Here is a 25,419-nt window from a genome sequence, read left to right as displayed (position 1 = left end):
TCTCATGATTGTCAGAACAAAATATGTTCAGACATGCTCTGATCTAGAAAAATCCCGGCTCTGCTATTTGGGGATTCAGATACACCGATATTTGTGTTTTTAAAAGAATATTCTGCGATAAAGCGCTAAAATAGATCTATGCGCAAACATTCATTGGAGAAAAAAATACCTGTACCTCATCTTATTTAAGAATAACGAAATGATTTACTTAGTGCATATTTTGCCTTCTAAAATAACTCTGCACACAGTGGCTGACCTGATTCAGGGCCGCCAACCTTGGTGTGTTTTTGAAAGTTAACTCTTACTAGTCTTGGCTCCCTCAGTGTGCATGCTCTTATTTGTCCCCTTGTGTGCTTGCCAGTTATCTCGCTCTCTCCCTCTTGTCCAGTCTCACACCTCCTTGTGGTTTGCAACTGATACTAGCTCTCTGTTTCTCACCCTACCCTACTCCCAGAGGAAAGTTAACTGAAATGATAATGTTCAAATCACCTGGCTAACATCAGTCAGAAATACGTAAGATTACTCAAATGTTGCTTGCTGTGTTTTACATTTAGTGTTAAAATTTGTGGTTAATAGCTTTCTATATTATATATTTCTGTAGGTTCCTAAATACCTTTCACAGCAATGGGCTAAAGCAACAGGAAGAGGTGAAGTGGGAAAGATAAAGATAGCCAAGTAAGTGAGCTTTGTTCTGTTGTGCTGCAGCTGTCCGACACTGATAAATGCATATTTCTGAATGACAAACCGGTGACCATTAACTAATCTGTTTCCTCTGTCTATCTGTATTTAACAGGAATCAAGGGAAAACTGAGGTAAGAGAATGCAATGAAGCAAGTAGCAGTACAGTTGAGTATGCCACTACAAAGAGCTTGATAAGATATTAGTGTTCTATAAGTACAAGATATGGAGAATATATTAAATATAATCCACAAATGAAGATGAATCGTTAACTTATGCATGACAAAGTTATGGTCAGCATCTTGAGTTGGATATGAATTCAAAGAATGGCAGTCAAAGCTGTAATTGAACCATGGGCTGCCTTTAAAGAGGAGATGGTGCAGGTACAGTCGAGGTACAACCCCGAGGGCGAAAGGTAGGGCCACAAAAGCCAGAGCTCCCTGGATGACAAAAGAGATGAAGAGTGAGATGAAGCAGAAAAAGAACATATATGACAGATGTCAGGTTGAGAATACAAGTGAGAATTGGGCTGAATATAAAAAGTTCAGAGGGGAAGTGAAAAAGAAAATAATAGGGACAAAGGGAGTATGAGAATAGATTGGCAGCTAAAATAAAAGGGAATCCAAAAGTCTTCTATAGGCAAATAAATTATTAACGGGTAGTAAGAGGAGGGGTGGGGCTGGTTATGGACCAAAATGGAGACCTACACATGGAGGCAGAGGGCATGGCTGAGGTACTAAATGAGTGCTTTGCATCTGTCTTCACCAAGGAAGAAAATGCTGCTAAAGTCATAGTGAAAGAGGAGGTAGTTGAGATACTGGATGATAAAAATTGATAAAGAGGAGGTATTAGAAAGGCTGTCTTTACTTAAAAGTAGGTAAGTCCCCAGGTCCAGGTGAGATGCATCCTAGGATGTTGCGGGAGGTTAAGGAGGAAATCGCGGAGGTACTGGCCATAATCTTCCAATCCTCCTTAGATACGGGGGTGGTGCTAGAGAACTGGAGAATTGCAAATGTTACACCCTTGTTCAAAAAGGGTGCAAGAATAAACCCAGCAACTACAGGCCAGTCAGTTTAACCTCGGTAGTGGGGAAGCTTCTAGCAACGATAATCAGAGACAAAGTTAACAGTCACTTCGCCAAGTGTGGATTAATTAAGGAAAGCCAGCACGGATTTGTTAAAGGGAAATTGTGTTTAGCTAACTTGATTGAGTTTTTTGATGAGGTAACAGAGAGGGTTGATGAGGGCAATGAGGTTGACATTGTGTATATGGATTTCCAAAAGGTGTTCGACATAGTGCCACATAATAGGCTAGCCAGCAAAGTAGAAGGGTCAGTGGCAGCATGGATACGAAATTGGCTAAGTGACAGGAAACAGAGTGTCGTGATGAACGGTTGTTTTTCGGATTGGAAGAAGGTATACTGTGTTCCCCAGGGGTTGTTAATAGGACCTCGGCTTTTCTTGAATAATGTTAATGACTTGGACTTGGGAGTACAGGGCACAATTTCAAAATTTACAGATGACACAAAACTTGGAAGTATAGTGAACAGTGAGGAGGATAGAACTCAAGAAGAGATAAAGAGGCTGGTGAACTGGGCGGACAAGTGACGGATGATATTTAATGCAGAAATGTATGAAGTGGTACATTTTGGTAGGAAGAAACAGGAGAGGCAATATAAACTAAAGGGTGCAACCCTAAAGTGAGTGCATGAACAGAGACACCTGGGGGTATATGTGCACAAATCGTTGAAGGAGGCAGGGCAGGTTGAGAAAGTAGTTAAAGTATATGGGTTCCTGGGCTTCATAAATAGAGGCATAGAGTACAAATGGAAGGAAGTTATGGTGAACCTTTATAAAACACTGGTTCGGCCTCAACTGGAGTATTCTGTCCAATTCTGGGTACTGCACATAAGGAAGGATGTGAAGGCCTTCGAGAGATTTATGAGAATGATTCCAGGGATGAGAGACTTCAGTTACGTGGATAGACTTAGAGCAGAGAAGGTTGAGAGGAGATTTGATAAAGGTGTTCAAAATCATGAGGGGTGTAGACAGTGTAGATAGAGAGAAACTGTTCCCATTGGTGGGAGGGTCGAGAACCAGAGGTCACAGATTTAAAGTGATAGGCAGAAGAACCGAAGGTGACAGGAGGTAAAACTTCATTCGGCAGCGAGTGGTTATGATCTGGAATGCACGGCCTGAAAGGGTGGTGGAGGCAGACTCGATCATGGCTTTCAAAAGGGACTTGAATAAGTACCTGAAGGAAAAAAAATTGCAGGGTTAAGGGGAAAGGGCGGGGGAGTGGCACTAGTTGAAGTGCTCGTTCATGCAAAGAGCCGGCACGGGCTCAATCGGCCGAATGGCCTCCTTCAGTGCTGTAACCATTCTATGATTCTATCTCATGACTCCTCATCACATAATCGCTTTATACTACACCATAAGTAGTTAAAATCATAAATGCTATGTGTAAATGTTACTTTTGGAAGCACACTTGATTGATATACAAGCTGCAGAGTGTCCCTAGTGAAGTTTCATGATATTGCCTGTTCTCAATTGTGAGATTATCTTCCCAAAATATGAAAATATTTCATGGAGATGTGATCACATGTAGCATGTTCTAATTAGACAGCTAGTAAACTCAAACTTTATAAAATGATGGAAATTAAATATATTTTTAGAGACACATATCTTAGCCTAATAAAATAATCTTCTGACATGAATTTCCTGTCTGTCACATATTTCCTGTCTGTCACACTTCAGGTATCACACTCAAATTAGTGTCACACTTCAATAAAAGCACAAAGAAACAACAACAATCATTCTGCAAGCTCAAGAAATACCAGAGTTAGAATTTCTGCAGCCTCTGAACAGATTTTACCAAGCACACTTGGTAGGGTGGTGGTGGGGGGGGAACAGAAATAAACCTAGGGTTCTTATATATAGCCTGAATAGCAATTAAATGCAAGAATGAACTCACCCAATGTTTGCTTAATAACAGTTGGACTTTGTGGCCTTAAAGCTTCACCTGAACAGTAGAATATTGTGCATTAGATAATACAGTGCTTCTGTCCTTTTACAACAGCATGTCATCCAACTTGCCATGAGCAATGCTATGGGATGGACATCTGCCAGTATATTCTGCTAATCTAAGTTAGAGTGGTTAAATGTCTTGCAGTACAAGTATAGGCATCATATGACTCTTATGTTGATTATCTTGATTGATAGTTTAATTGTAAACCTCGGCATTAATATCTAAATGCCAGATCTGGAGAATGGGTGGTCTCTTGTTTGTTCTTGACATGTTTGAAAGTTTTTTAAAACTCCATAAAATTGTTCCTGGCAACTGTTTTTTTTTAATGTACACAAATGGAATATAAAACTAATTGGCAGAATTTACTTTATGCATTTAAAATGTTGTTTGATATTGTGTTAGTGGAATTGAGAAGATTACTTTCACACAGATTGAACAGGCTAGGGCTTTTGTCTTCAGAAAAGAGAAGGCTTAGAAGTGACCTGTTAGAGATCTTTAAAATTATCAATGGGTTGGGCAGGGTAGATGTGGAGCAAATATTTCCACATGCAGGAGTATTTAAAACTAAGGGCAAGAAATACAAGATAGTTATTAATAAATCCAATTGGGAAATAAGGAGAAATTTCTTCACTCAGCGAGTGGTGAGAATGTGGAACTCACTACCACAGGAAGTGGTCGAGGCAAATAGCTTAGATGCTTTCAAAAGGAAACTAGATGAGTACATGAGTGAACATGGAATAGAAAGATATGCTGAAAAGCTGAGATAAGGTAGACAGAACGAGAGGAGACTCATGTAGTATAAACACCAGCACAGACTAGTTAGGCCAAAAGGCCTGTTTCTGTGCTGTACATTCTATGTAATATCTCATGCTGCTTGGTGACCATTAATGTAGGAGATTATCTTGTTTTTTTAATGTACATTTTTAAGGATGATTTATTATGTATACCGTGATCAGTTACCACCATGTTTCTCCCTCTCCACAAATCTCCACATCAGCAGATCTTCTGGGTTGCAGAAGTGCAAGTGTGTTATAGTTCTTAACACAAAGATGATGTGGTTGTGCTTTTCTTCAGAGATGACCTCAGGCAGCTCCTTTTAGTAATTTTCTGTGGAAGGAAAGAAAAGTTATCTTGTAGTGCCTAATTTCACTACACTTGCCAGGGTGAAGAGCAAAACACAGCCCATAATGAGTGAAGAGTAATTGGAGAGGAGAATGCTTCCTGCCACTCTGATGCACCCATGGGCAGCTGGCTCAAGAGGAGTGGGATTGGGAGACTAGGGAGTTTGTCGCCTGTCCAGCCAATGTAAACATTGATTTTGTTTGCCTGTGTTGAATTTACAACTGATACCTTGTATTGTGAGGGGTTAACACGCAGTGTCACACACACTTTTCAGCGGGCATACATCAGCTCAGAACAGTGATCAGTTACCATCGTGTAACAGATAAATTGTCAACCAAGGACTTCATGAGATACAAGATCTTTAGTCCCTCAAAATAGTTGTCTGAAGTGTTATTATTTTTAATCAACCTGGAGCTGTTACCTTGAATCATCTTTGCCATTGTCAAAATCTGCCTACATGTGATAGGGTGATGGATGGCTGTTTGATCTAATGCAATTATGTGAGAGGCAGCTGTCTACTTCTTATGTCTTAGAATAGCAACAGTGGTGCTCCCAAGTCACAGATGAAAGGATAGGCCTCAGCTTGGGTAATGCATTTGACTGACAGCTGGATTTTTGCCCTTGAAGAAGGGATCGTTGATTGGCTGGGATTCTCTAATGGCAGCTTGGTGGTCAGAGGCATTCCATGACAGAATTATGTAAAATTCAGCTCATCCAAACATCTGCCCATCACACCTGTGCTTGCTGATCTACATTGGCTCCTGGTCCACTGAAGCTTCACTTTTAAGATTCTCATCCTCATGTTTAAATCCCTCCATGGCTTCGCCCCATCCTGTCTCTGTATCCTCCTTCAGCCCTGCATCCTTCCAAGATCTCTGTATTGCTCCAACTCTGAACTCTTGTGCATCCGCCCCTCCCTTTGCCCCACCATTCCATCTCTCCACCTAAACCCTGAACCTCTCCATCTCGCCACCTCTCTTTCCTCCATTAAGACCATCCTTAAAACTTACCTCTTTAACCAAGCTCTTAGTCACCTGTCCTTTGGCTTGTCAATTTTTATCTTATTATGTTTCTGTGAAACATCTTGGGACATTTTGCTACGTTCAAGGTGCTATATAAATGAAAGTTATTTTATATTGGGCAGCAGCAATGAATCTGCAGCCAGTGTTTGAGTGTCACAATCAATACCTACAGGCTTGATTGTTTTAAAATTTTATGCCAGGCTAGCATGAGAGAAGTATGCCAGATTGAGGCTGCAGTGAGTAAACGGCTATTTAAAGTCTTTGATTAGAGAGAAAGTAAATGGCAAATATTAGTTCATGTATTGAGGAGGGTAGAGGAATATATATTTCACTTTGTTATACTAGTTACTGTTCATTCAACCATTTTTCAGTTCAAAGACTGAATCTTGGTCTAGTAAGTCTGCGTATTTAGTCTATCTTTAGAAAAGAGAATCACTTGGTGCCTTGAGACACCAAGTGATAGTGTATAGAGTAAGGATCTTCCCTATCTCTGTAACCTCCTCTGGCCATTCAACCCTCCGCGATCTCTTCCAATTCTAGCCTCTTGTGCATCCCTGATTTTATTTGCTGCACCATTGGCAGGGGTGATGGGTGAGCGGGACTTGGTGTGAGTTAGGACACGGACAGCCGAGTTTTGGATCACCTCTAGTTTACGTAGGGTAGAATGTGGGAGGCCAGCCAGGAGTGCGTTGGAATAGTCAAGTCTAGAGATAACAAAGGCATGGATGAGGGCTTCAGCAGCAGATGAGCTAAGGCAAGGGTGGAGACAGGCGATGTTACGGAGATGGAAATAGGCAGTCTTAGTTATGTTGCGGATATGTGGTCGAAAGCTCATTTCAGGGTCAAATATGACACCAAGTGTGGTTCAGCTTCAGACAGAAGTTTGCCAGACAGTGCATTCCAAGATCAAAAATCTCTCGTCTCCTCTCTGATTGTTTTGTTCAAATTGCTCCAGACTTTGCTCGTAACTCAGGCCATGTCTCTTCAAAGGGGATTATTTTTCTACGGCATAGTTTGTGTTTAGCTCTCTAGCACCAAATGCAGTTTTTCAACACACCGCTGTATTTGCGACCACACCAAGTGTTTACATTAAAAGTAAAACGGAGTTATTGCCAGGATTTTAGTAAATCATCGTAGTGGACGTTGCCTGATGTTGCATGTGAAAAAAATAAAAGCGCAACGTGTGCAGATAAAATGATGTATTTTCCATATGGAATTATGAAAGGAAAATAAAGCAAGCTGCTTTGCTCCATGACCATGCTGAGGATTGTATTACTCTGTCTTGGCCTCCTTTACTGGAAACAGAGCTTGTATTCGACTTGTTTACAGCTCACTGTAGACTGTGCTTTTCACAGTTGCCATTTTATATCATCTGTAATGATAAAGGGTGTCCTTGTGCAAGAAACGCAGAAAGCTAGCATGCAGCTACAGCAAGCAATAAGGAAAGCAAATGGCATGTTGTCCTTTATTGCAAGGGGGTTGGAGTATAAGAGTAAGGACAGGGCCTTGGTGAGACCGCAACTGGAGTACTGTGCACAGTTTTGGTCTCCTTATCTAAGAAAGGATATACTTGCCTTAGAGGCGGTGCAACGAAGGTTCACAAGATTGATTCCTGAAATGAGAGGGCTGTCTTATGATGAGAGATTGTGTAGAATGGGCCTATACACTCTGGAGTTTAGAATAATGAGAAATGATCTCATTGAAACATAAAAGATTCTGAAGGGGATTGACAGGGTAGATGCTGAGAGATTGTTTCCCGTGGCTGGAGTATCTAGAACTAGGGGGCACAGTCTCAAGATAAGGGGTAAGCCATTTAAGACAGAGATGAGGAGGAATTTCTTCACTCAGAGGGTTGTGAATAGAAACATAGAAAATAGGTGCAGGAGCAGGCCATTCGGCCCTTCGAGCCTGCACCGCCATTCAACAAGATCATGGCTGATCATTCCCACAGTACCCCTTTCCTGCTTTCTCTCCATACCCCTTGACCCCCTTAGCCGTAAGGGCCATATCTAACTCCCTCTTGAATATATCCAATGAACTGGCATCAACAACTCTCTGCGGCAGGGAATTCCAAAGGTTAACAACTCTCTGAGTGAAGAAGTTTCTCCTCATCTCAGTCCTAAATGGCCTACACCTTATCCTAAGACAATGTCCCCTGGTTCTGTACTTCCCCAACATCGGGAACATTCTTCCCACATCTAACCTGTCCAGTCCCGTCAGAATCTTACACGTTTCTATGAGATCCCCTCTCATCCTTCTAAACTCCAGTGAATAAAGGCCCAGTTGATCCAGTCTCTCCTCATATGACAGCCCAGCCATCCCTGGAATCAGTCTGGTGGACCTTCGCTGCACTCCCTCAATAGCAAGAACATCCTTCCTCAGATTAGGGGACCAAAACTGAACACAATATTCCAGGTGAGGCCTCACTAAGGCCCTGTACAACTGCAGTAAGACCTCCCTGCTCCTATACTCAAATCCCCTAGCTATGAAGGCCAACATACCATTTGCCTTCTTCACCGCCTGCTGTACCTGCATGTCCACTTTCAGTGACTGATGAACCATGACACCCAGGTCTCGTTGCACCTTCCCTTTTCCTAATCTGCCGCCATTCACATAATATTCTGCCTTCCAGTTTTTGCCACCGAAGTGGATAACCTCATATTTATCCACATTATACTGCATCTGCCATGCATTTGCCCACTCACCCTGCAGCCTCTTAGCGTCCTCCTCACAGCTCACACCACCACCTAGTTTAGTGTCATCTGCAAACTTGGAGATATTACACTTAATTCCTTCATCTAAATCGTTAATGTATATTGTAAAGAGCTGAGGTCCCAGCACTGAGCCCTGCGGCACTCCACTAGTCACTGCCTGCCATTCTGAAAAGGACCCGCTTATCCCGACTCTCTGCTTCCTGTCTTCCAACCAGTTCTCTATCCACGTCAGTACATTACCTCCAATACCATGCGCTTTGATTTTGCACACCAATCTCTTGTGCGGGACCTTGTCAAAAGCTTTTTGAAAGTCCAAATACACCACATCCACTGGTTTTCCCTTGTCCACTCTGCTAGTTACATCCTCAAAAAATTCCAGAAGCTTCATCAAGCATGATTTCCCTTTCATAAATCCATGCTGACTTGGTCCAATCATGTCACTGCTTTCCAAATGCGCTGCTATTTCATCCTTGATTGATTCCAACATTTTCCCCACTACTGATGTCAGGCTAACCGGTCTATAATTACCCATTTTCTCTCTCCCTCCTTTTTTAAAAAGTATTGTTACATTAGCTACCCTCCAATCCATAGAAATTGATCCAGAGTCAATAGACTGTTGAAAATGATCATCAATGGATCCACTATTTCTAGGGCCACTTCCTTAAGTACTCTGGGATGCAGACTATCAGGCCCCGGGGATTTATCAGCCTTCAATCCCATCAATTTCCCTAACACAATTTTCTGCCTGATCAGGATATCCTTCAGTTCCTCCTTCTCACTAGACCTACTGTCCCCTCGTACATTCGGAAGGTTATTTGTGTCTTCCTTCGTGAAGACAGAACCGAAGTATTTGTTCAATTGGTCTGCCATTTCTTTGTTCCCCATTATAAATTCACCTGAATCCGACTGTAAGGGACCTACGTTTGTCTTCACGAATCTTTTTCTCTTCACATATTTATAGAAGCTTTTGCAGTCAGTTTTTATCTTCCCTGCAAGCTTCCTTTCGTACTCTATTTTCCCCCTCTTAATTAAACCCTTAGTCTTCCTCTGTTGAATTCTAAATTTTTCTCAGTCCTCAGGTTTGTTGCTTTTTCTAGCCAAATTATATGCCTCTTCCTTGGTTTTAACACTATCCTTAATTTCCCTTGTTAGCCATGGTTGAGCCACCATCCCCGTTTTATTTTTACTCCAGACAGGGATGTACAGTTGCTGAAGTTCATCCATGTGATCTTTAAATGTTTGCCATTACTTACCAACCGTCAACCCTTTAAGTATCCTTTGCCAATCTATTCTAGCCAATTCACACCTCATACCGTTGAAGTTACCTTTCCTTAAGTTCAGGACCCTAGTTTCTGAATTAACTGTGTCACTTTCCATCTTAATAAAGAATTCTACCATATTATGGTCACTCTTCCCCAAGGGGCCTCGCACAACTAGATTAGTCCCTTCTCATTACACATCACCCAGTCTAGGATGGCCAACTCTCTAGTTGGTTCCTCGACATACTGGTCTAGAAAACCATCCCTAATACACTCCAGGAAATCCTCCTCCACCGCATTGCTACCAGTTTGGTTAGCCCAATCAATATGTAGATTAATAACTGCTGTACCTTTATTGCACACATCCCTTATTTCTTGTTTGATGCTGTCCCCAACCTCACTACTACTGTTTGGTGGTCTGTACACAACTCCCACTAGCGTTTTCTGCCCTTGGAATTCTGCAGCTCCACCCATACCGATTCCACATCATCCAGGCTATGTAATCTTTGTAATATGACGTTACTATACAGTATAAATGCACACGAGGCCCATACTTGAGAGAAGATCACTCTGTGACCAGTTACCTTTATTCCCAAGACCTAAAGAGACGAAAGTGGGTGGAGCTTCCCCTTTTATACCTGAAAGTCCAGGTTAGGAGTGTCTCCCACAAGTTCACCCCCTGTGGTCAGTGTTCTCAAGGTGTACAACTTAGGTCAGCTTATACATGGGTTACAATGACAGTTGAATACATGACATCACCTCCCCCCCAAAGTCTTATTGGGATCACAGGTTAAGTCTCTCTGGTGGTTTACGCTCCCTTGTAGAGCGCCTGAGTTGGGGCTCCGGTTGTTGGGCGCTGGCCTGAGTGTCTGATGTTTGTGGTGCCTCAGGCCTGTCCGGACTGCCCACAGTGACTGGGCTCTCCTCCACTTGGTTCCGGTGTTCGGTCATCTGTGGTGGATTAAACTCGACGTCGTGTTCTTCTTCTGCTTCTTTATGGGGTTGCTGAACCTCCTTTTAGTTTAATCCACGTGTTTGCGGCAGATTTGTCCATTGGTAAGTTTAACTATCAAAACCCTATTCCCCTCTTTGGCAATCACAGTGCCTGCAAGCCATTTGAGCCCTGCAGCGTAATTAAGGACAAAAACAGGATCATTGACATCAATACATCGCGTCCTCGCATTCCTGTCATGGTAGTCACATTGTGACTGGCGCCTGCTCGCAAAAATTTCTTTCATAGTAGGGTGTATAAGGGATAACCTGGTTTTGAGCTTTTCATTAGCAGCTCTGCGGGTGGAACCCCTGTGAGCGAGTGTGGCCGGGATCTATTGGCCAACAGGAGGCGTGATAAGCGGCTTAGTAGGGAGCCCCCCTTGGATTCTGAGCATCCCCTGTTTGATTATCTGCACTGCTCGTTCCGCCTGGCCGTTTGAGGCCGGCTTAAACGGTGCCGTTCTGACATGGTTGATTCCATTGCCTGCCATGAAGTCCTGGAATTCAGTGCTTGTGAAGCACATTGTCGCTGACCAAGACGCCCGGGAGACCATGGGCGGCGAACATTGCCCGTAGACTTTCTACCGTGGCAGAGGATGTGCTTGAATTTAAAATGGCACACTCAATCCATTTGGAGTAGGCGTCGACTACAACCAAAAAAAATTTTCCCATGAAAGGACCTGCGTCGTCCACATGGATGTGTGACCATGGCATGGTGGGCCAGGACCGGGGCTAAGGGGGACTTCCCCGGGTGCGTTGCTCAGCTGAGCACACGTGTTGCACCTGCGAACACAAAGTTCCAGGTCTACATCTATCCCTGGCCAGGTGTAACCTGGCAATTGCCTTCATCATGATAATGCCCAGGTGCTCTGAAGTTCTCTGATAAACACCTCTGTGTCCTTCTGGGGAATGACTACTCGGTTTCCCCACAGTAGGCAATCGGCCTGAATCGAGAGTTCATCCTTGCGCCTATGAAACGGTTTAAACTCCTCAGGGCATGCCCCGTACGTGGCTGCCCAGTTCCCATTCAGGACACATTTCTTAACTAAAGACAGTAGCGGGTCTTTATTTGTCCAGACTTTAATCTGACGGGCTGTCACAGGTGAGCCTTCGCTTTCGAAAGCTTCAACAGCCATGACCATCTCAGCAGCATGCTCAGTTGCCCCCTCTAGTAGGAGCCTGCTGAGTGCATCAGTACAGTTTTCAGTGCCCGGTCTGTGCCGAATTGTGTAGTCATAGGCGGCTAACGTGAGTGCCCACCTCTGTATGCGGGCCGATGCATTCGCATTTATGGCCTTGTTGTCGGCCAAAAGGGACGTTAGGGGGTTGTGATCTGTCTCCAGCTCAAATTTCCTGCCAAACAGATACTTGTGCATTTTTTTTTACTGCATAAACACATGCTAGTGCTTCCTTTTCTACCATCCCGTAGCCCCTTTCTGTCTGGGACAGACTTCTGGAAGCATAAGCTACCGGCTGTAACTGACCATTGGCATTCACATGCTGCAACACACACCCGACCCCATAGGACGACGCATCACACGTTAGAACTAGTTTCTTACATGGGTCATATAACGTTAACAGTTTGTTGGAGCATAACAAATTGCGTGCTCTATCAAAAGCCCTTTCCTGGCTGTCCCCCCATACCCAATCGCGACCTTTGCATAGGAGCACGTGTAGCAGCTCTAACAGCGTGCTCAGTTTGGGAAGAAAGTTGCCAAAATAGTTCAGGAGCCCCAGGAACGAACGCAGCTCCGTCGTGTTACGGGGTCTGGATGCTCTCTGGATCGCTTCCGTTTTGGACGCAGTAGGTCTGATCCCGTCAGCTGCTACTCTCCTCCCCAGAAATTCTACCTCTGGAGCTAAGACGCACTTGGCCTTTTTCAGTCGCAGCCCTACCTGGTCCAGTCTGCGTAGCACCTCCTCCAGGTTGTGGAGGTGTACTTCAGTATCGCGACCCGTGATGAGGATGTCATCTTGAAAAACTACCGTCCTTGGAATCGACTTGAGGAGGCTTTCCATATTTCGCTGAAAGATCGCGGCGGCAGAACGAATCCCAAACAGACATCTGTTGTACTCAAACAACCCCTTGTGTGTCGTGATGGTGGTCAGCTTCTTCGACTCACTCGCCAGCTCCTGGGTCATGTAAGCTGAGGTCAGGTCCAATTTTGAAAAAAGTTTGTCACCGGATTGCGTCGCAAAGAGGTCCTCCGCTCTCGGTAGCGGGTACTGGTCTTGGAGTGACACCCGATTGATGGTGGTCTTGTAATCGCCACATATCCTGACCGACCCATCCGCCTTGAGCACCGGCACGATCGGGCTTGCCCAGTCACTGAATTCAACTGCCGAGATGATGCCTTCCCTCAGCAGGCGGTCCAATTCGCATTCTATCTTTTCCCGCATCAAGTACGGCACCGCTCTGGCCTTGTGGTGTACTGGCCTGGCACCCGGGTTTATGTGAATCACTACCTCGGCCCCCATGAAAGTGGCAATGCCAGGTTGAAATCATGAGTCAAATTTGTCCAGGACCTGTGAGCATGATACTTGCTCCACAGAAGAAATTGCATTGACATCACCCCATTTCCAGTTCATGACAGCAAGCCAACTCCTCCCTAGTAGTGCGGGACCATCCCCCGGGACAATCCAGAGTGGCAACCTGTTCTCCGAATCTTTGTGGGTCACAACTACCGTGGAATGATCTCCTTTGTATATGTCTATAGCTGTGCGTCAACCGGAAATAATTTTGGCCTCCTGGCCTTGGATACCCACAACCTTTCGAACTGTTTGATACTCATCAGGGACTGGCTGGCCCCCGTGTCTAGCTCCATTGCTGCTGGGATGCCATTGAGGAGCACTTCCATCATTATCGGTGGCGTCCTGGTATATGAAATGTATATGTGCTCCACATGAACTCGCTGAACTTCAGCTTCCAGCGATTTCCCCCAGTATTCATTTGGCCTCGTAAGGCTTACATCGGGCCCGTCCTCCTCGTACATCAACCTGGCTGCAGGCTTCCTGCACATACGCGCCAAGTGACCGCTGACGTTGTAGTTCCTGCAGGTATATTGCTGATACCTGCAAGCTCTGGCTGGGTGTTTGCCTCCACACCTCCAGCATGAGCTAGAGGCCCCATTGTTGGAAACAAAAGGTCCATTACCAGTCGATCGTCTCTGACTGTCTCTGTAACTGTCCTTAAACGTGCCATTAACAGGTGTTGATGGTCCCATTACTGGCCGCATTGTCCATTGCAATGGCATGAATCGCCATTCAGCGAGCCATTGTCTCTGATGAATTCCCCCTTTGGGTTCGACTGCATGCTGGGGCATGTCTGATTGCCATTGTCTGCCTAGAGAACTGTGTGACGCATTTGAGCCAAGATTTTTGCCATAAATCATTCTGGTCTCTTGCTCCCCTGAGATAATTGGCTGGGCTATCAGAGCCGCCACTTCCAAGGTCAAGTCTTTGCTCTCAATCAGTTTCCTGAAAACCCCTCAATAAAAAAGTCTCGCAGCATCTCCGCTCTACATGCATCCGGGAACTTGCATAGGCTCGCCAGTCGCCAGAGATCTGCCATGAAGTCTTGAATGTTTGCCCTTCTCGCCGCCGGTGCATGTAAAACTGGTGTCTCGCCATGTGCATGCTGCTCGCCGGTTTAAGGTGTTCCCCGATCAACTTACTGAGCTCTTCAAACGTCTTGTCCGCCAGCTTCTCTGGCGCTAGAAGGTCCTTCATCAGGGAGTACATTCTGGATCCGCAAACCGTCAGGAGATGAGCCCTGCGTTTGTCCCAGCCATTCCTTAGTGACAAAACTTTGCTGTAGTCTCTCAGTAAAGTCGTCCCAATCATCACCAACACAGTACCTCTCGTCTGTGCTGCTAGTGGCCATGCTCGCGTGGTTTAAATCCCAGTTTCTCGTCGACGATAATATGTCCTTACTATACAGTATAAATGCACACGAGGCCCAGACTTGAGAGAAGATCACTCTGTGACCAGTAACCTTTATTCCCAAGACCTCAAGAGATGAAGGTGGGTGGAGCTTCCCCTTTTATACCAGGTTAGGAGTGTTTCCCACAAGTTAGCCCCCTGTGGTCAGTGTTCTCAAGGTGTACAACTTAGGTCAGCTTTTACATGGATTACAATGACAGTTGAATACATGAAACTTTGGAATTCTCTGCCCGAGTCTCTGAATATATTCAAGGCTGAGATAGCTATATTTTTGGAGTCATGGGGATTCAAGGGATATAGAGATCTGGCGGGAAAGTGGAGTTGAGGTTGATGATCAGCCATGATATTGAATGGCGGAGCAAGCTCGAGGGGCCGTATGGCCTACTCCTGCTCCTATTTCTTATGTAATATAACTCCTGAATACATTCACTGGTTTGCCAATATTTTTTAGCTATACTGATGCAGATACAAAGCATTGAATTCAACCATGAATTAGAGGACGCAGAAAAAGTATTTGAGTAAACCCTGAACAGTATGACAAATAACTTAATATTTGCTTAAATTACAAATGACTAATATTTGCCTAAATTGAGGATATGGCTGTGTGAGAGATTAATTATCGAAACACCATCTAGAAGGAAGACTGTCTAATAAAATTAGCACCCGAGAAAGCAAGAGAAACCCTGATAGTGGAAAGAAAATGTATTAAACATAAAATGTCTGAGTTCTCTTGACATTCCTGTGCTTTTTTTCTCTCTTGTGTTCCCCAAACTTTTATTTTTTGATTTTTATTATGCCCCTTAAACTCTTTATCATCATCTTTACACTTGCATGAGTACTTTGAAGCTGCACTTTAAAATGTAACACCCACTGTCTTTGTTCAGCATATCGGGCCTGACTGCATTCAGTCCCTGGTAACAACACTGGGTGGGGTGGGAACTTGCAGCTTCTGCCCCTGTAAATTATATATCATAAGTAAAACTTAATTATAACATAATTATATTACACAGAATGATTTGTTTACTCAGCTAGGAAATTGTTTTGTAAGATAATAGTGACCTTTTCAAAATATATAGCCCTTCACAGGTTGTAATCCTCTTAGCATTTTGCAGCTTTGTGTTTAAATTTTAATGAAATAAATCAGGCAGGGCGTGGGGGGTCCACAAGATTTGAATCATTTAAACAATCCTTAAATAGTACTGTCCCATTTTTTTTTTAGTCTGCGCCTAAGCATGCAGCGTGATGAGAACACAAGAATGTTTCACTGTCTTTTTTACAGTGTATCCCAAAATCTGCTATAACTTATTAGTATTAAAAGCAGACTTTTTATGGGGAAAGAAGTTTCCATTTCCTTTCTCAAAACAGTGATAGGTCTTAAAAGCAGCAACCTGTATTTTTAAAATTTCAATTTAATCGCTAAACAACAATATAACAAATGAGAAAATCTTTTTATTTATCCCATGCGGTCTTTCTATTGGTTGGCTTTAATCATTGTCACGTTTTTCACCGCCCAGTCTGATCTCGCTCTCCTGCTCACTCCCAATATCCTTCAATATTTTCCTTTTTCAAACATCTAATCCTCATTTGACAGAATTTATAGACTCTGTTTAAACAATGTTTTGTGGCAGAGAATTCCACATTCTAACCACCTTCTGTGTAAAGAAGTTTTTTTCTAACGTCTTTAATTTTTTTTCTTACATTTGTGCCTGTCTCACTGACCAGTGGAAGCAATCTATTATATTTGCCTTATCGCAACCCTTAAAGACCTCTATCAGATTGCCCCTTAATCTCAGCTCTAGTGAAAGAAGTCCTAACTTCTCAAGTCTTTCTTCATATCTATAGGCAGGTGGGTTGAAACATTAAAAGTTGGCAGATTAATCATTGATGATCATTGATTTAGTTGGTTTGCATAAAAGACTGGCTGTAAGTGGCTTGCATGGCTGGACTCTTTGAGGTTGGGTGCAGAAACCAAAAATGTTTTTTGTGCAAGGAGTCCTGGGGGAAGGGAGCAGACACTCATACTGTGGGAGAAGCAGTGTCCTCTATATTTTACATGTTTCTAGCTCCATTGGTAATGGGCAGGGTTGGTTGGTGGTTATTTAAAGCAGGTGCTGGGGTCTGAAACTCTAAACTCAAGTAACTGCTTAATTCCTCATGCCACTGAGTTTTGTGAGATGAAATTAGCCTTTTCCTGTTCTTCACTCATTTACCTATTTGATCTGGTTCATACTGCATTTGCATACTTGTATCTGGTTGGAAAATTACTGATGGGGTAATACCAGACCAAATTATAATTGTTTGTACCCCCATGACGGATGTTAGTGTAGCTTTCGACTCACGGAACTATGCCACAGGGGATTCATTAGCATTTTTATAAAATAATCACAATAAATCACAATAAATCACACTTGAGGTGTCACACACTCACATTTCTGTGTCACACTTAAATAATTAAACGCATATTGTAGAATTCAAGGGACACAAGAAATCAGTATTTTCTCAATAAATGCTGCTGTAGACTACATCTTTGATGTTGATCCTATTCACTAGAATACAAGTTTGACTGTAACTACTTACATCCTAGTTTTACCTTTCATTGGCCATAATATTGAGATAGCAAAGAAAAGTCAGAAACTGTGCTCTACTATATGTCTGCTCAATTCCCCTTTCATCCTGTGTTCCTTCTAAGGTGCGCAGTCACGCACAGATCTGTTGGCTCCTGTGCACTTTAATTCACAGGCCGCGGGAGGAAGTGCCCAATTCTGAATGAGCGGGAAAAGGGCATAGCACTGAGAGAATGGCCTGGGAGCCCCTCAGAGCTGATCCAAATTGGAATGGCATTTGGTGAGCATTGGAACCCGGCAGCGTGTCTCGGACAGTCGTTGACTAATGGCAGCCGCAGGACCCACAATTCTCTGCACCCTCGCAACCATTGTATCCACCACATTGATTTCCCCTCTGAGAGTGCATATGCTCCCCAGGACCACGGGGCATTATCGGAAGAGAAACGCAATCGGTCTCAGTGGACTGATAAGTCACCAGTTCTTTGGATATACAAGTTGTGTGCTGAATTATTTTGATGAATGCTCTTTTTTTAGGTTTAACAAACTGGTGTTGAAGATTGTATTCTGGTTCCTGATAAGGGTCTCGGTGTCACACTCATGTTACAGTATTGCTATTCCACCTCTGGGAGTTGGGTTTGAATCCATTGCGGACAGATGAAAGGAAAGTCCCTGGTCTTCTGTTTTGAAAGGCCAGGGCAGTATTATTTAATCGCATAACTTTGCATGAGTTATGGAATCATTCTGAAGGCTGAAATGTCAGAAAAGTAAGCAGTTTGTACAGTGATGGGTTACAGCTAGCTTAGAAGTAATGATAGAGATTCTGGATTTTGGATTCTCAAGCAATGAAACATTGAAAGAAATTTAAATTTGACTCCGTGTAGCTTCCAAAGGACCCAAGTCCTCAGACAGAAGACCACTCTGTGAAGTAAAGGCAGGAAATTACAGTTATATTTTTATTATTTTATATTTGGAATATATTTATTTTTAGGTTAACTTTAAAAAAAAATGATCCCAATCTCTAGATAGTGAGTGTCTTGGTGAACCTCTTCAGGCAAAACTTTTAAAAAATGTTTCAATTCATGCAGTGTAATGCAAACAACGGTGAGCTGTGGATGTGTAACCCAAGAATACGGTCCTGAACTGGAAATGTTGATGTGAACGAGTGTTTGTCTGATTAAAGATCAACAGCACCAAAGATCAGCAAGGCGGGAGAGGGAGGGAAGCACTTTTTAATCTCAAATTAGGCTGCAGTTCTACAAGCGCTTCTGCACCCATGGAAAGTGATTTTGGGTGCACTTCAATGAAAAAGTGGTGGTATAACCTGAGAGATTATTGACTGTACTAAAGGCATGCGTCTCGTATGGGTTTATGTTTTCACTGAGTACACGTTAACTCCAGCTTTAGTTCCTCACCCCTTCCAACAAATGTTGGAAACAAAGTTATTGATAAGTTTTCTTATTATTACACCAGATATTAACAGTACAAGTCATTTGATTCATCAAGTGTTTTCCTTCCACGAACATTATCCAGTCTATTTATTATTGGAATGAGACGTTAAATCTGCTTCTGTGGTTCAGATGGATTAATAAGGGACAGTCAGCATGGATTTGTTGAATGCAAATCGGATTTGACTAAGAACATAAGGCCCCTCGAGCCTGCTCCGCCATTTAATAAGATCATGGCTGATCTGATCATAGACTCAGCTCCACTTCCCTGCCCGCTCCCCATAAACCTTTATTCCCTTATCGCACAAAAATCTGTCTATCTCCGCCTTAAATATATTCAATGACCCAGCCTCCACAGTTCTCTGGGGCAGAGAATTCCAGAGATTTATAACTCTCTGAAAGAAAAAACTCCTCCTCATCTCAGTTTTAAACGGGCAGCCCCTTCTCTGAGACTATGTGCCCTAGTTTTAGTTTCCCCTATGAGTGAAAATATTGTTAATACGGATTCTTTTCCCTTCAATCTGTTTCAGCGAATTAACTGACACACGAACACTTTTAGTCTTCGCAACATAAGACCTTTATTAGAGATTCTCCAGCCGGGACCTGTTAAGATAAAGGGAACACCCTCGATTTGAGTCTGTCCACCTCTCTCTTGACAAGTCTCGTAACAGTACAAAAGCTCAATATTTATACATTGTTACAGCAGAACATATTTGAGTGGCACTCAGTTTATAAATCATTGGTCGACCTCCCCCATAGCATACCCAATTGCAAGCTAACAACTCTCCAAATAGGGCGGGCTCCAGGGATGTGTTTACAGTTTCATTTTACAGCATTTCCCTATTTTACGGCTGGTTATAAGCAGCCCCTCGTCCGACTCATGCCTGACTTTGCTTTTCGCGTAACTCGTGTTTGACCACAACTCTGAGTAACCCCTTTTTGTGTCGACATTGCAAATATCGCAGCTTGACATTTTCTTTTAGCTATCTTCCCATGATCCTTTTCAACTGACACATTCACAATCTGTTCTATTCACATTCTCATTCCCCCCTTTTATCATTCCATGATAACCCTGGTGATTATTCCAGGAGTATCGCATTCAGCCGTTCGCATTCTTGTTTCTCATACTCTTCTTAATCCTCGAGTAAACTTTTAGTCTGTTGAACCAGATTCCGGGAGCTCGTGACTGTAAGAGTTTGCTCCAATTTTGCCATCATTACTTTACAACAGACATTAAAGCAACCAATAATCAGACAACAGGTAACTATTATCATAACGAGAATAACTGCTCCATGCATTAAATAAGATCCCCAGGATCCTCCAAATAACCAATCCAACCAACTATTTCCTTTCTTTGGGCCCTGCCTGAACTCATCAAGCTGCTTCTTTATGGCGTCAATGGCTTGGGTGATATTATATGATTCATTCGTGACATGTGTTATACATTTGTCCCCTATAATTGTGCACACTCCTCCTTGTTGAGCCAGCTGATAATCCACGGCATAGCGGGTTTGCTGCGTATACAATCTTAGTTCAGACAGCTCTCTGTTGATGGCATCCAGTCCCTTAGATGTGCTATTGCCCGAAATGGTCAATACGCAAATAAGGTAGTTCCTATTTTTGGCACTAATTACCCCCGCTGATCCCCCGAGGAACCCGTAGCCGAGTGATAGGATCCTCCCAATCGGCACAGAACTCCTTGCTGATGGCCCGTGTTACTATCCTTCTCTGGGTATGCCCCCTTTTGGGGCATGGGACAGTGAGTGGTCCTGTAGTTCCTACTGCAAAGAGGACCGGGAGGGTCGGTTTTGCTGTCTTTAAGGTGCCGTTGAGGAGGAATTCAAATCCTTCCTTAGCTCTATAACACTTTACGTCGGTGTTGCTAACACTCGTGAACTGCTTATACCACCAATTGCTAGGTTCCCTTGAATTTGAGCCCGATCCTACCAATTGGTAAGCATCAAACGGGTATGCCCATGTTTCTGAGCTGACATGAGTTCCGTTACACTGACCGCAGATAACTTGCCTTCCTGCGGTCACGTTCAGGCATCTTTGCTCGTTACAGGTACAGGTAAACTGGCCTTTACGCACTCGACAGTGCTGACGGGCACACTGCGTCTGCACATAGGTGGCGTTCCCGGGGACCAGGACATATACACACCCCCACCCTTGTCCTGAGAAGCAAAGCGGGTAGCTTGCATTGTCTGAGCATACCGCTCCGTTCTTTTCCTGGAATCCCCTGCACTCAGGATTCATGGAGTCTATTAATTCCACACATCTTCCCGGTATACCCCTTCTATATTCGCTCGTTTGTCCCTCAAAGGGTGCGTCCGAGGTATCTGCTGTATATATGTCGCGGAGGGTCCACCCAGGGGTAGCCACGAACAGGACCTCTACTGATTGGGCTAGTGGGTAACACACAGTTCGATTACCATGCAATCGGGTATGGGTCTGATAAAATAAGTTATCCTGTAGCCCTTCTAGTTCTGCTAGGATAGTACAAGATAGCACAATTATACCTGCTAGCTTACACATGTTTAAATAATTTTAGACGATACTACACATTAGTTAACAATAAGATAAGGATAGATCAGAAAACAGCTAAGTCTGCTTGTTCCTTTCTCCTGCCGTGTTCTTGCCGTTTTTCTTCCTGCCCCAAGGATGTGGTTTATTCAGCTATGGAGGAGAGGAAGTCTGGAACAGAAACAAGGGTTAGGACAACCAGTGAGATAGGCTCATTGTGAAGTAATAAATTTACAGTGGTGCAGGTGAACCCAGGCACTCCTCCCTTCAACCTTAGCTGCGGTGGGGGTAGTGAGTAACACCTGAAAGGGCCCCTCCCATCGTGGCTCTAGTCCCTTTCGAATCCATTTCTTAATCAGGACATACTTTCCTGGTCGCACGAGAGATGATTCGGGTAACACTGGGAGGTCAAGGTGAGCATCTCGAACCTGGTTGTGGGCTATTCGCAGAGCCTGAGTCAGGGCAAGAATATAGGTAGTCATTTCCTCAGTCATGTGGTGAAATTGGACAGTGGAGGGGACATTCTGATTCCATGGGGTCCCAAGGGGCCTACCATAAATGACCTCAGCGGGGGTCAGTCTAGCCTTACCGGTGGGAGTAGTTCGGATCTGGAATAGAGCTATGGGAAGGAGTTTAAGCCAATTGAGTCCGGTTGATGCTACCAGTTTTGCAAGCTTGGTTTTAAGAGTTTGATTAGCACGTTCAACTAATCCCGCAGCTTGGGGTCGGTAGGCACAATGCAGCTGCTGGTTAATGCGCATCTGGGAACAGAATTCTTTGTTAACTTGGCTAATAAAGTGAGGGCCATTATCGGAACTCAGTCGAGCTGGGATACCATATCTGGGAACAATCTCCCTCATTAACACCTTAACAACAGTTTGAGCCTTATTGTCCAGGGTAGGATAGGCTTCGATCCATTTACTAAACACGTCTACTATTACTAATACATATTTGTAACACTGAACTCTTTACAACTCAATGTAGTCCAACTGCAATGTCTCAAAGGGACCTTCTGGTAGGGGCGTCTTACCCCAATCACAGGGGACTCCCTTCCCTGGATTATGCTGTTGGCAAACAGGGCAGCGACGACTGATGTTCTGGGCCAGCGCCTGGAGTCTAGGGTGCCACCAAGTAGCCAAAAGTGTGTCACTCGTGGTCCTTGCTCCACAATGCGTAGCAAAATGCATACATTCAATAACCCATAGAGCCAACTCGTCAGACATGCAAGTCTGTTCCGTGGGAGTGGTCCAGAGTTTAGAAACATTGTCATAAGTACATCCATAATCTTTCCACAACAGTTTATCTTTTTCAGGAGCGTCCTCCTGTGCTTTAATGACATCTTGGATGGTTGGCATTGGTTTTTCCGAGGCTAACTTATCCTTGGCAGGATTTTTAGTTTGACTCATCATTCTAGGCACCACCATTTGTTGTCCGCAAGAGGCCTGTTTAGCCTCTCTGTCAGCACAGCGGTTTCCTATGTCAACCGGAGACTTTCCGGTAGTGTGGGCGGTACACTTGACAATGGCAATACGCTTGGGGAGCATGAGGGCTTGCAACAAATCAGATACTAGTTGCCTATGGGATATCTCATTCCCCTGTGAGGTTAGGAATCCCCTATTTTTCCATAATTGTCCGAAATCATGGGCTACCCCAAAGGCATCAGGGCAACGTTAGGGATCCAGGATCCACAGTAATTGATCATCCCCAACCACTGTCGCATTTGTTTAGCCGTGCTAGGGACTGGAAACTGGCAAATTGGTTTGTCATCCGGGGAGGTTCTCTGTACAATCAAGCTACGTAATCGGGGGACGGTTGGCCGAAGGGGTTGTTCTGGGAGAAGTTAGTGTAAGATCCCTGTCCTCTCCCCCCTTGCCCCCCTTCTCTTCCTCCTCTTCCTCTTTCGTGCCGACGGGAGGGACACTCTCTACCCCAATGTCCTTCTTGCCCACAATTAAAGCATCCATCTCGTCTTTCCCAGCCCCGACCTCTTCCCATACCAGGCCGGGGACAGTAGGGCGATCCGTAATTAGCAGGGCCCGGGCCATTTGGGTGTTTGGTATAACCGTATCCCTGTTTATCCACCCAACCCTGCACGCAACACTGCGGTTCCATCTGGTATCCCCTTGGGTCGGGTTTTGGTCCTTCCACCCGAGATGGCTCTTCCTTTCTAGTCACGTATTCAGTCTTGACCCGGGTTGGGGGCGCACCTCCCCCCTCTCCTTTCTTTTCCTGTCAATAATATTTAACCGCCCTTTCCATCTGGGCTTTACTGTTATCTGCCCAATTCATATTATTTGTCCGGATAGCGTGAGCAATCGAATAGGGCAGGCACTGAAGTAGGATAGCGCAGAATTGAGGTGAATTATCCCCTGCCCTGAAGGCATTATCTCCTGATTGACCTCCGTATATTTCAATAAATCTTTCCATGACTTCGTCGGCAGTTTCTTCTCGTTTGGGTTTAGTTTCTAATACTGCTGCCATACTGATGGGCTTCTGAAGGGTCTTGCTGAGAGCATTAAAGATAGCGTCTAGGCGATCCTGGGCATTATTAGGGTGAGCAGTCACTAATGCATCATGGGTGGCTCGCCCCAAATTTTCTAAGAACCGGACATGTTCAGTCGGGCTCAGGGTCTGCTGTACTAAGGACCACAAGTCTCTTGATTCTGCATTAGAAACTGAAATAGTAGTTCGAAGATGATCTATAAACTGGAGTCCGTTTGGGCTTGTCGCTTTGTTGGTGTGGGGTTACATTTATCTTTAACTCCTCTCGCCGGAGTGCAAGGTGGAGGGGGATGGGAAGAGGACTGGGGCAAGGGGTCAAGGGCTGCGGAAGGCGCCATTGGGTGCCGAGTCAGTGTCCATTCATCAATTTCATCATCAGCCTCGGTCAACGCAAAGCCAACCATTCGACTACGTAGTCTATCGGTACCTTTCTCAGAGGTCCCAGGGGAACTCTTAGTACGTTTCTCGTGCGCGCACTCTTTCTTTAAGACGTCTACAGTTTTAACATGTCCTCCTTCTGTCAAGGAGAGTCCTTGTTTAGTGGCGTTCTCCTGCCAGCTTGACAGAAGGGACTCATCTTTCAGCTTTTGACAGTACTGTCTCCATTTGGCTATTAAATCCTTTTTTAACCACCGGGACCATGCATTTTTTTTTTTACTCAACAAGCCTATCCTTTGTGCATTTCCTGGCTCCGTAACTTATCATCCGAATATACGTAATTCAATAAGGTTCACACTCTTAAACTTCCCACATACCCCACATACAGGACAATACTACGAAGGGTTAAAAAAACTTTCACTGTTTGAAAAAGTGGGTGGAGCTAAAACAAACCACAACTCCCCGGTTTCCCCACACAAGCTTCCTTATCCACAGTAAAAATCATACAAGCATTTCTCATTTAAAACAGACGTTCACAAGAGTCTCTCTTCTTTCCTATTAATTGTTTTGGCCGGCTCTATTTTTGGATCCATGACCTTTCAGGGAATTCGTAGTTTTATCTAAATTACCCATCCTCGTGTTGCCGCATATTGGATCAGGGTCCTAATTAGTCCTGATTGTCCCCACGTCGCCCCGTGGTGGTTTCAGTTATCTTACCCAGAGCCTAGGCGGACCAAGTGATATACAAGATCGATGCCGTACCTGGCGTAAGTACAATTTAAAATTTACACAGTCCCGCGTAGTCCCGCAGCTTAATTTTACGTAATTCCCTAACCTCCGCGTTTCCCTACGCGGTTCGCGCGATTCTCTATCCCTCCGTGTCGCCGCACAGTTTTCCTGTTCGTGTCGCCGCACGATAATCCTTACTTAATTTGTTCTAGGTTCCAGATTTAAATCCAATCAGTGCCTAGACGGGCCAAGTGATATACAAGATCGACGTCACACCTGACTTGGACACTTATTCCCTAAGTTTAGAAAGTATTCGCCAGTATGACCTGGATCTTGTTCAGACACCACCTGAGAACCAGCGAGTGGCTAAACTTTCCTCAGACTTTTGAAACCAGAGGAAACTGGAGCAGTATTGAAATTATACTTACTCCAGTAGCCATTTTCCTCTCGTCTCGTCCAAGGCTAGTCTGGCTCTTAATTCGCAAGTTTTCGGCAGTCGTCCGTTGAGATCCCACTTCTGA

The 25,419-nt window shown here is 44.2% G+C and overlaps 1 protein-coding gene across 2 annotated transcripts in view; it reads left to right on the top strand.

Moving 5' to 3' along the window:
- gtf2f2a (general transcription factor IIF, polypeptide 2a) overlaps positions 1 to 25,419 on the top strand; it is a 118,386-nt gene that overhangs the window by 22,818 nt on the left and 70,149 nt on the right. For both annotated transcript variants that reach the window (XM_070894098.1, XM_070894096.1), the window contains exons 2-3: positions 602 to 675; positions 794 to 812. In XM_070894098.1, the coding sequence (XP_070750199.1) occupies positions 602 to 675; positions 794 to 812 (93 nt within the window). The remainder of the gene's footprint in view (positions 1 to 601; positions 676 to 793; positions 813 to 25,419) is intronic.

This window comes from Pristiophorus japonicus, chromosome 11 (genome assembly GCF_044704955.1).
Source record: "Pristiophorus japonicus isolate sPriJap1 chromosome 11, sPriJap1.hap1, whole genome shotgun sequence".
Classification (NCBI taxonomy): domain Eukaryota; kingdom Metazoa; phylum Chordata; class Chondrichthyes; family Pristiophoridae; genus Pristiophorus; species Pristiophorus japonicus.
This window is presented reverse-complemented; position numbering and strand designations above follow the sequence as displayed.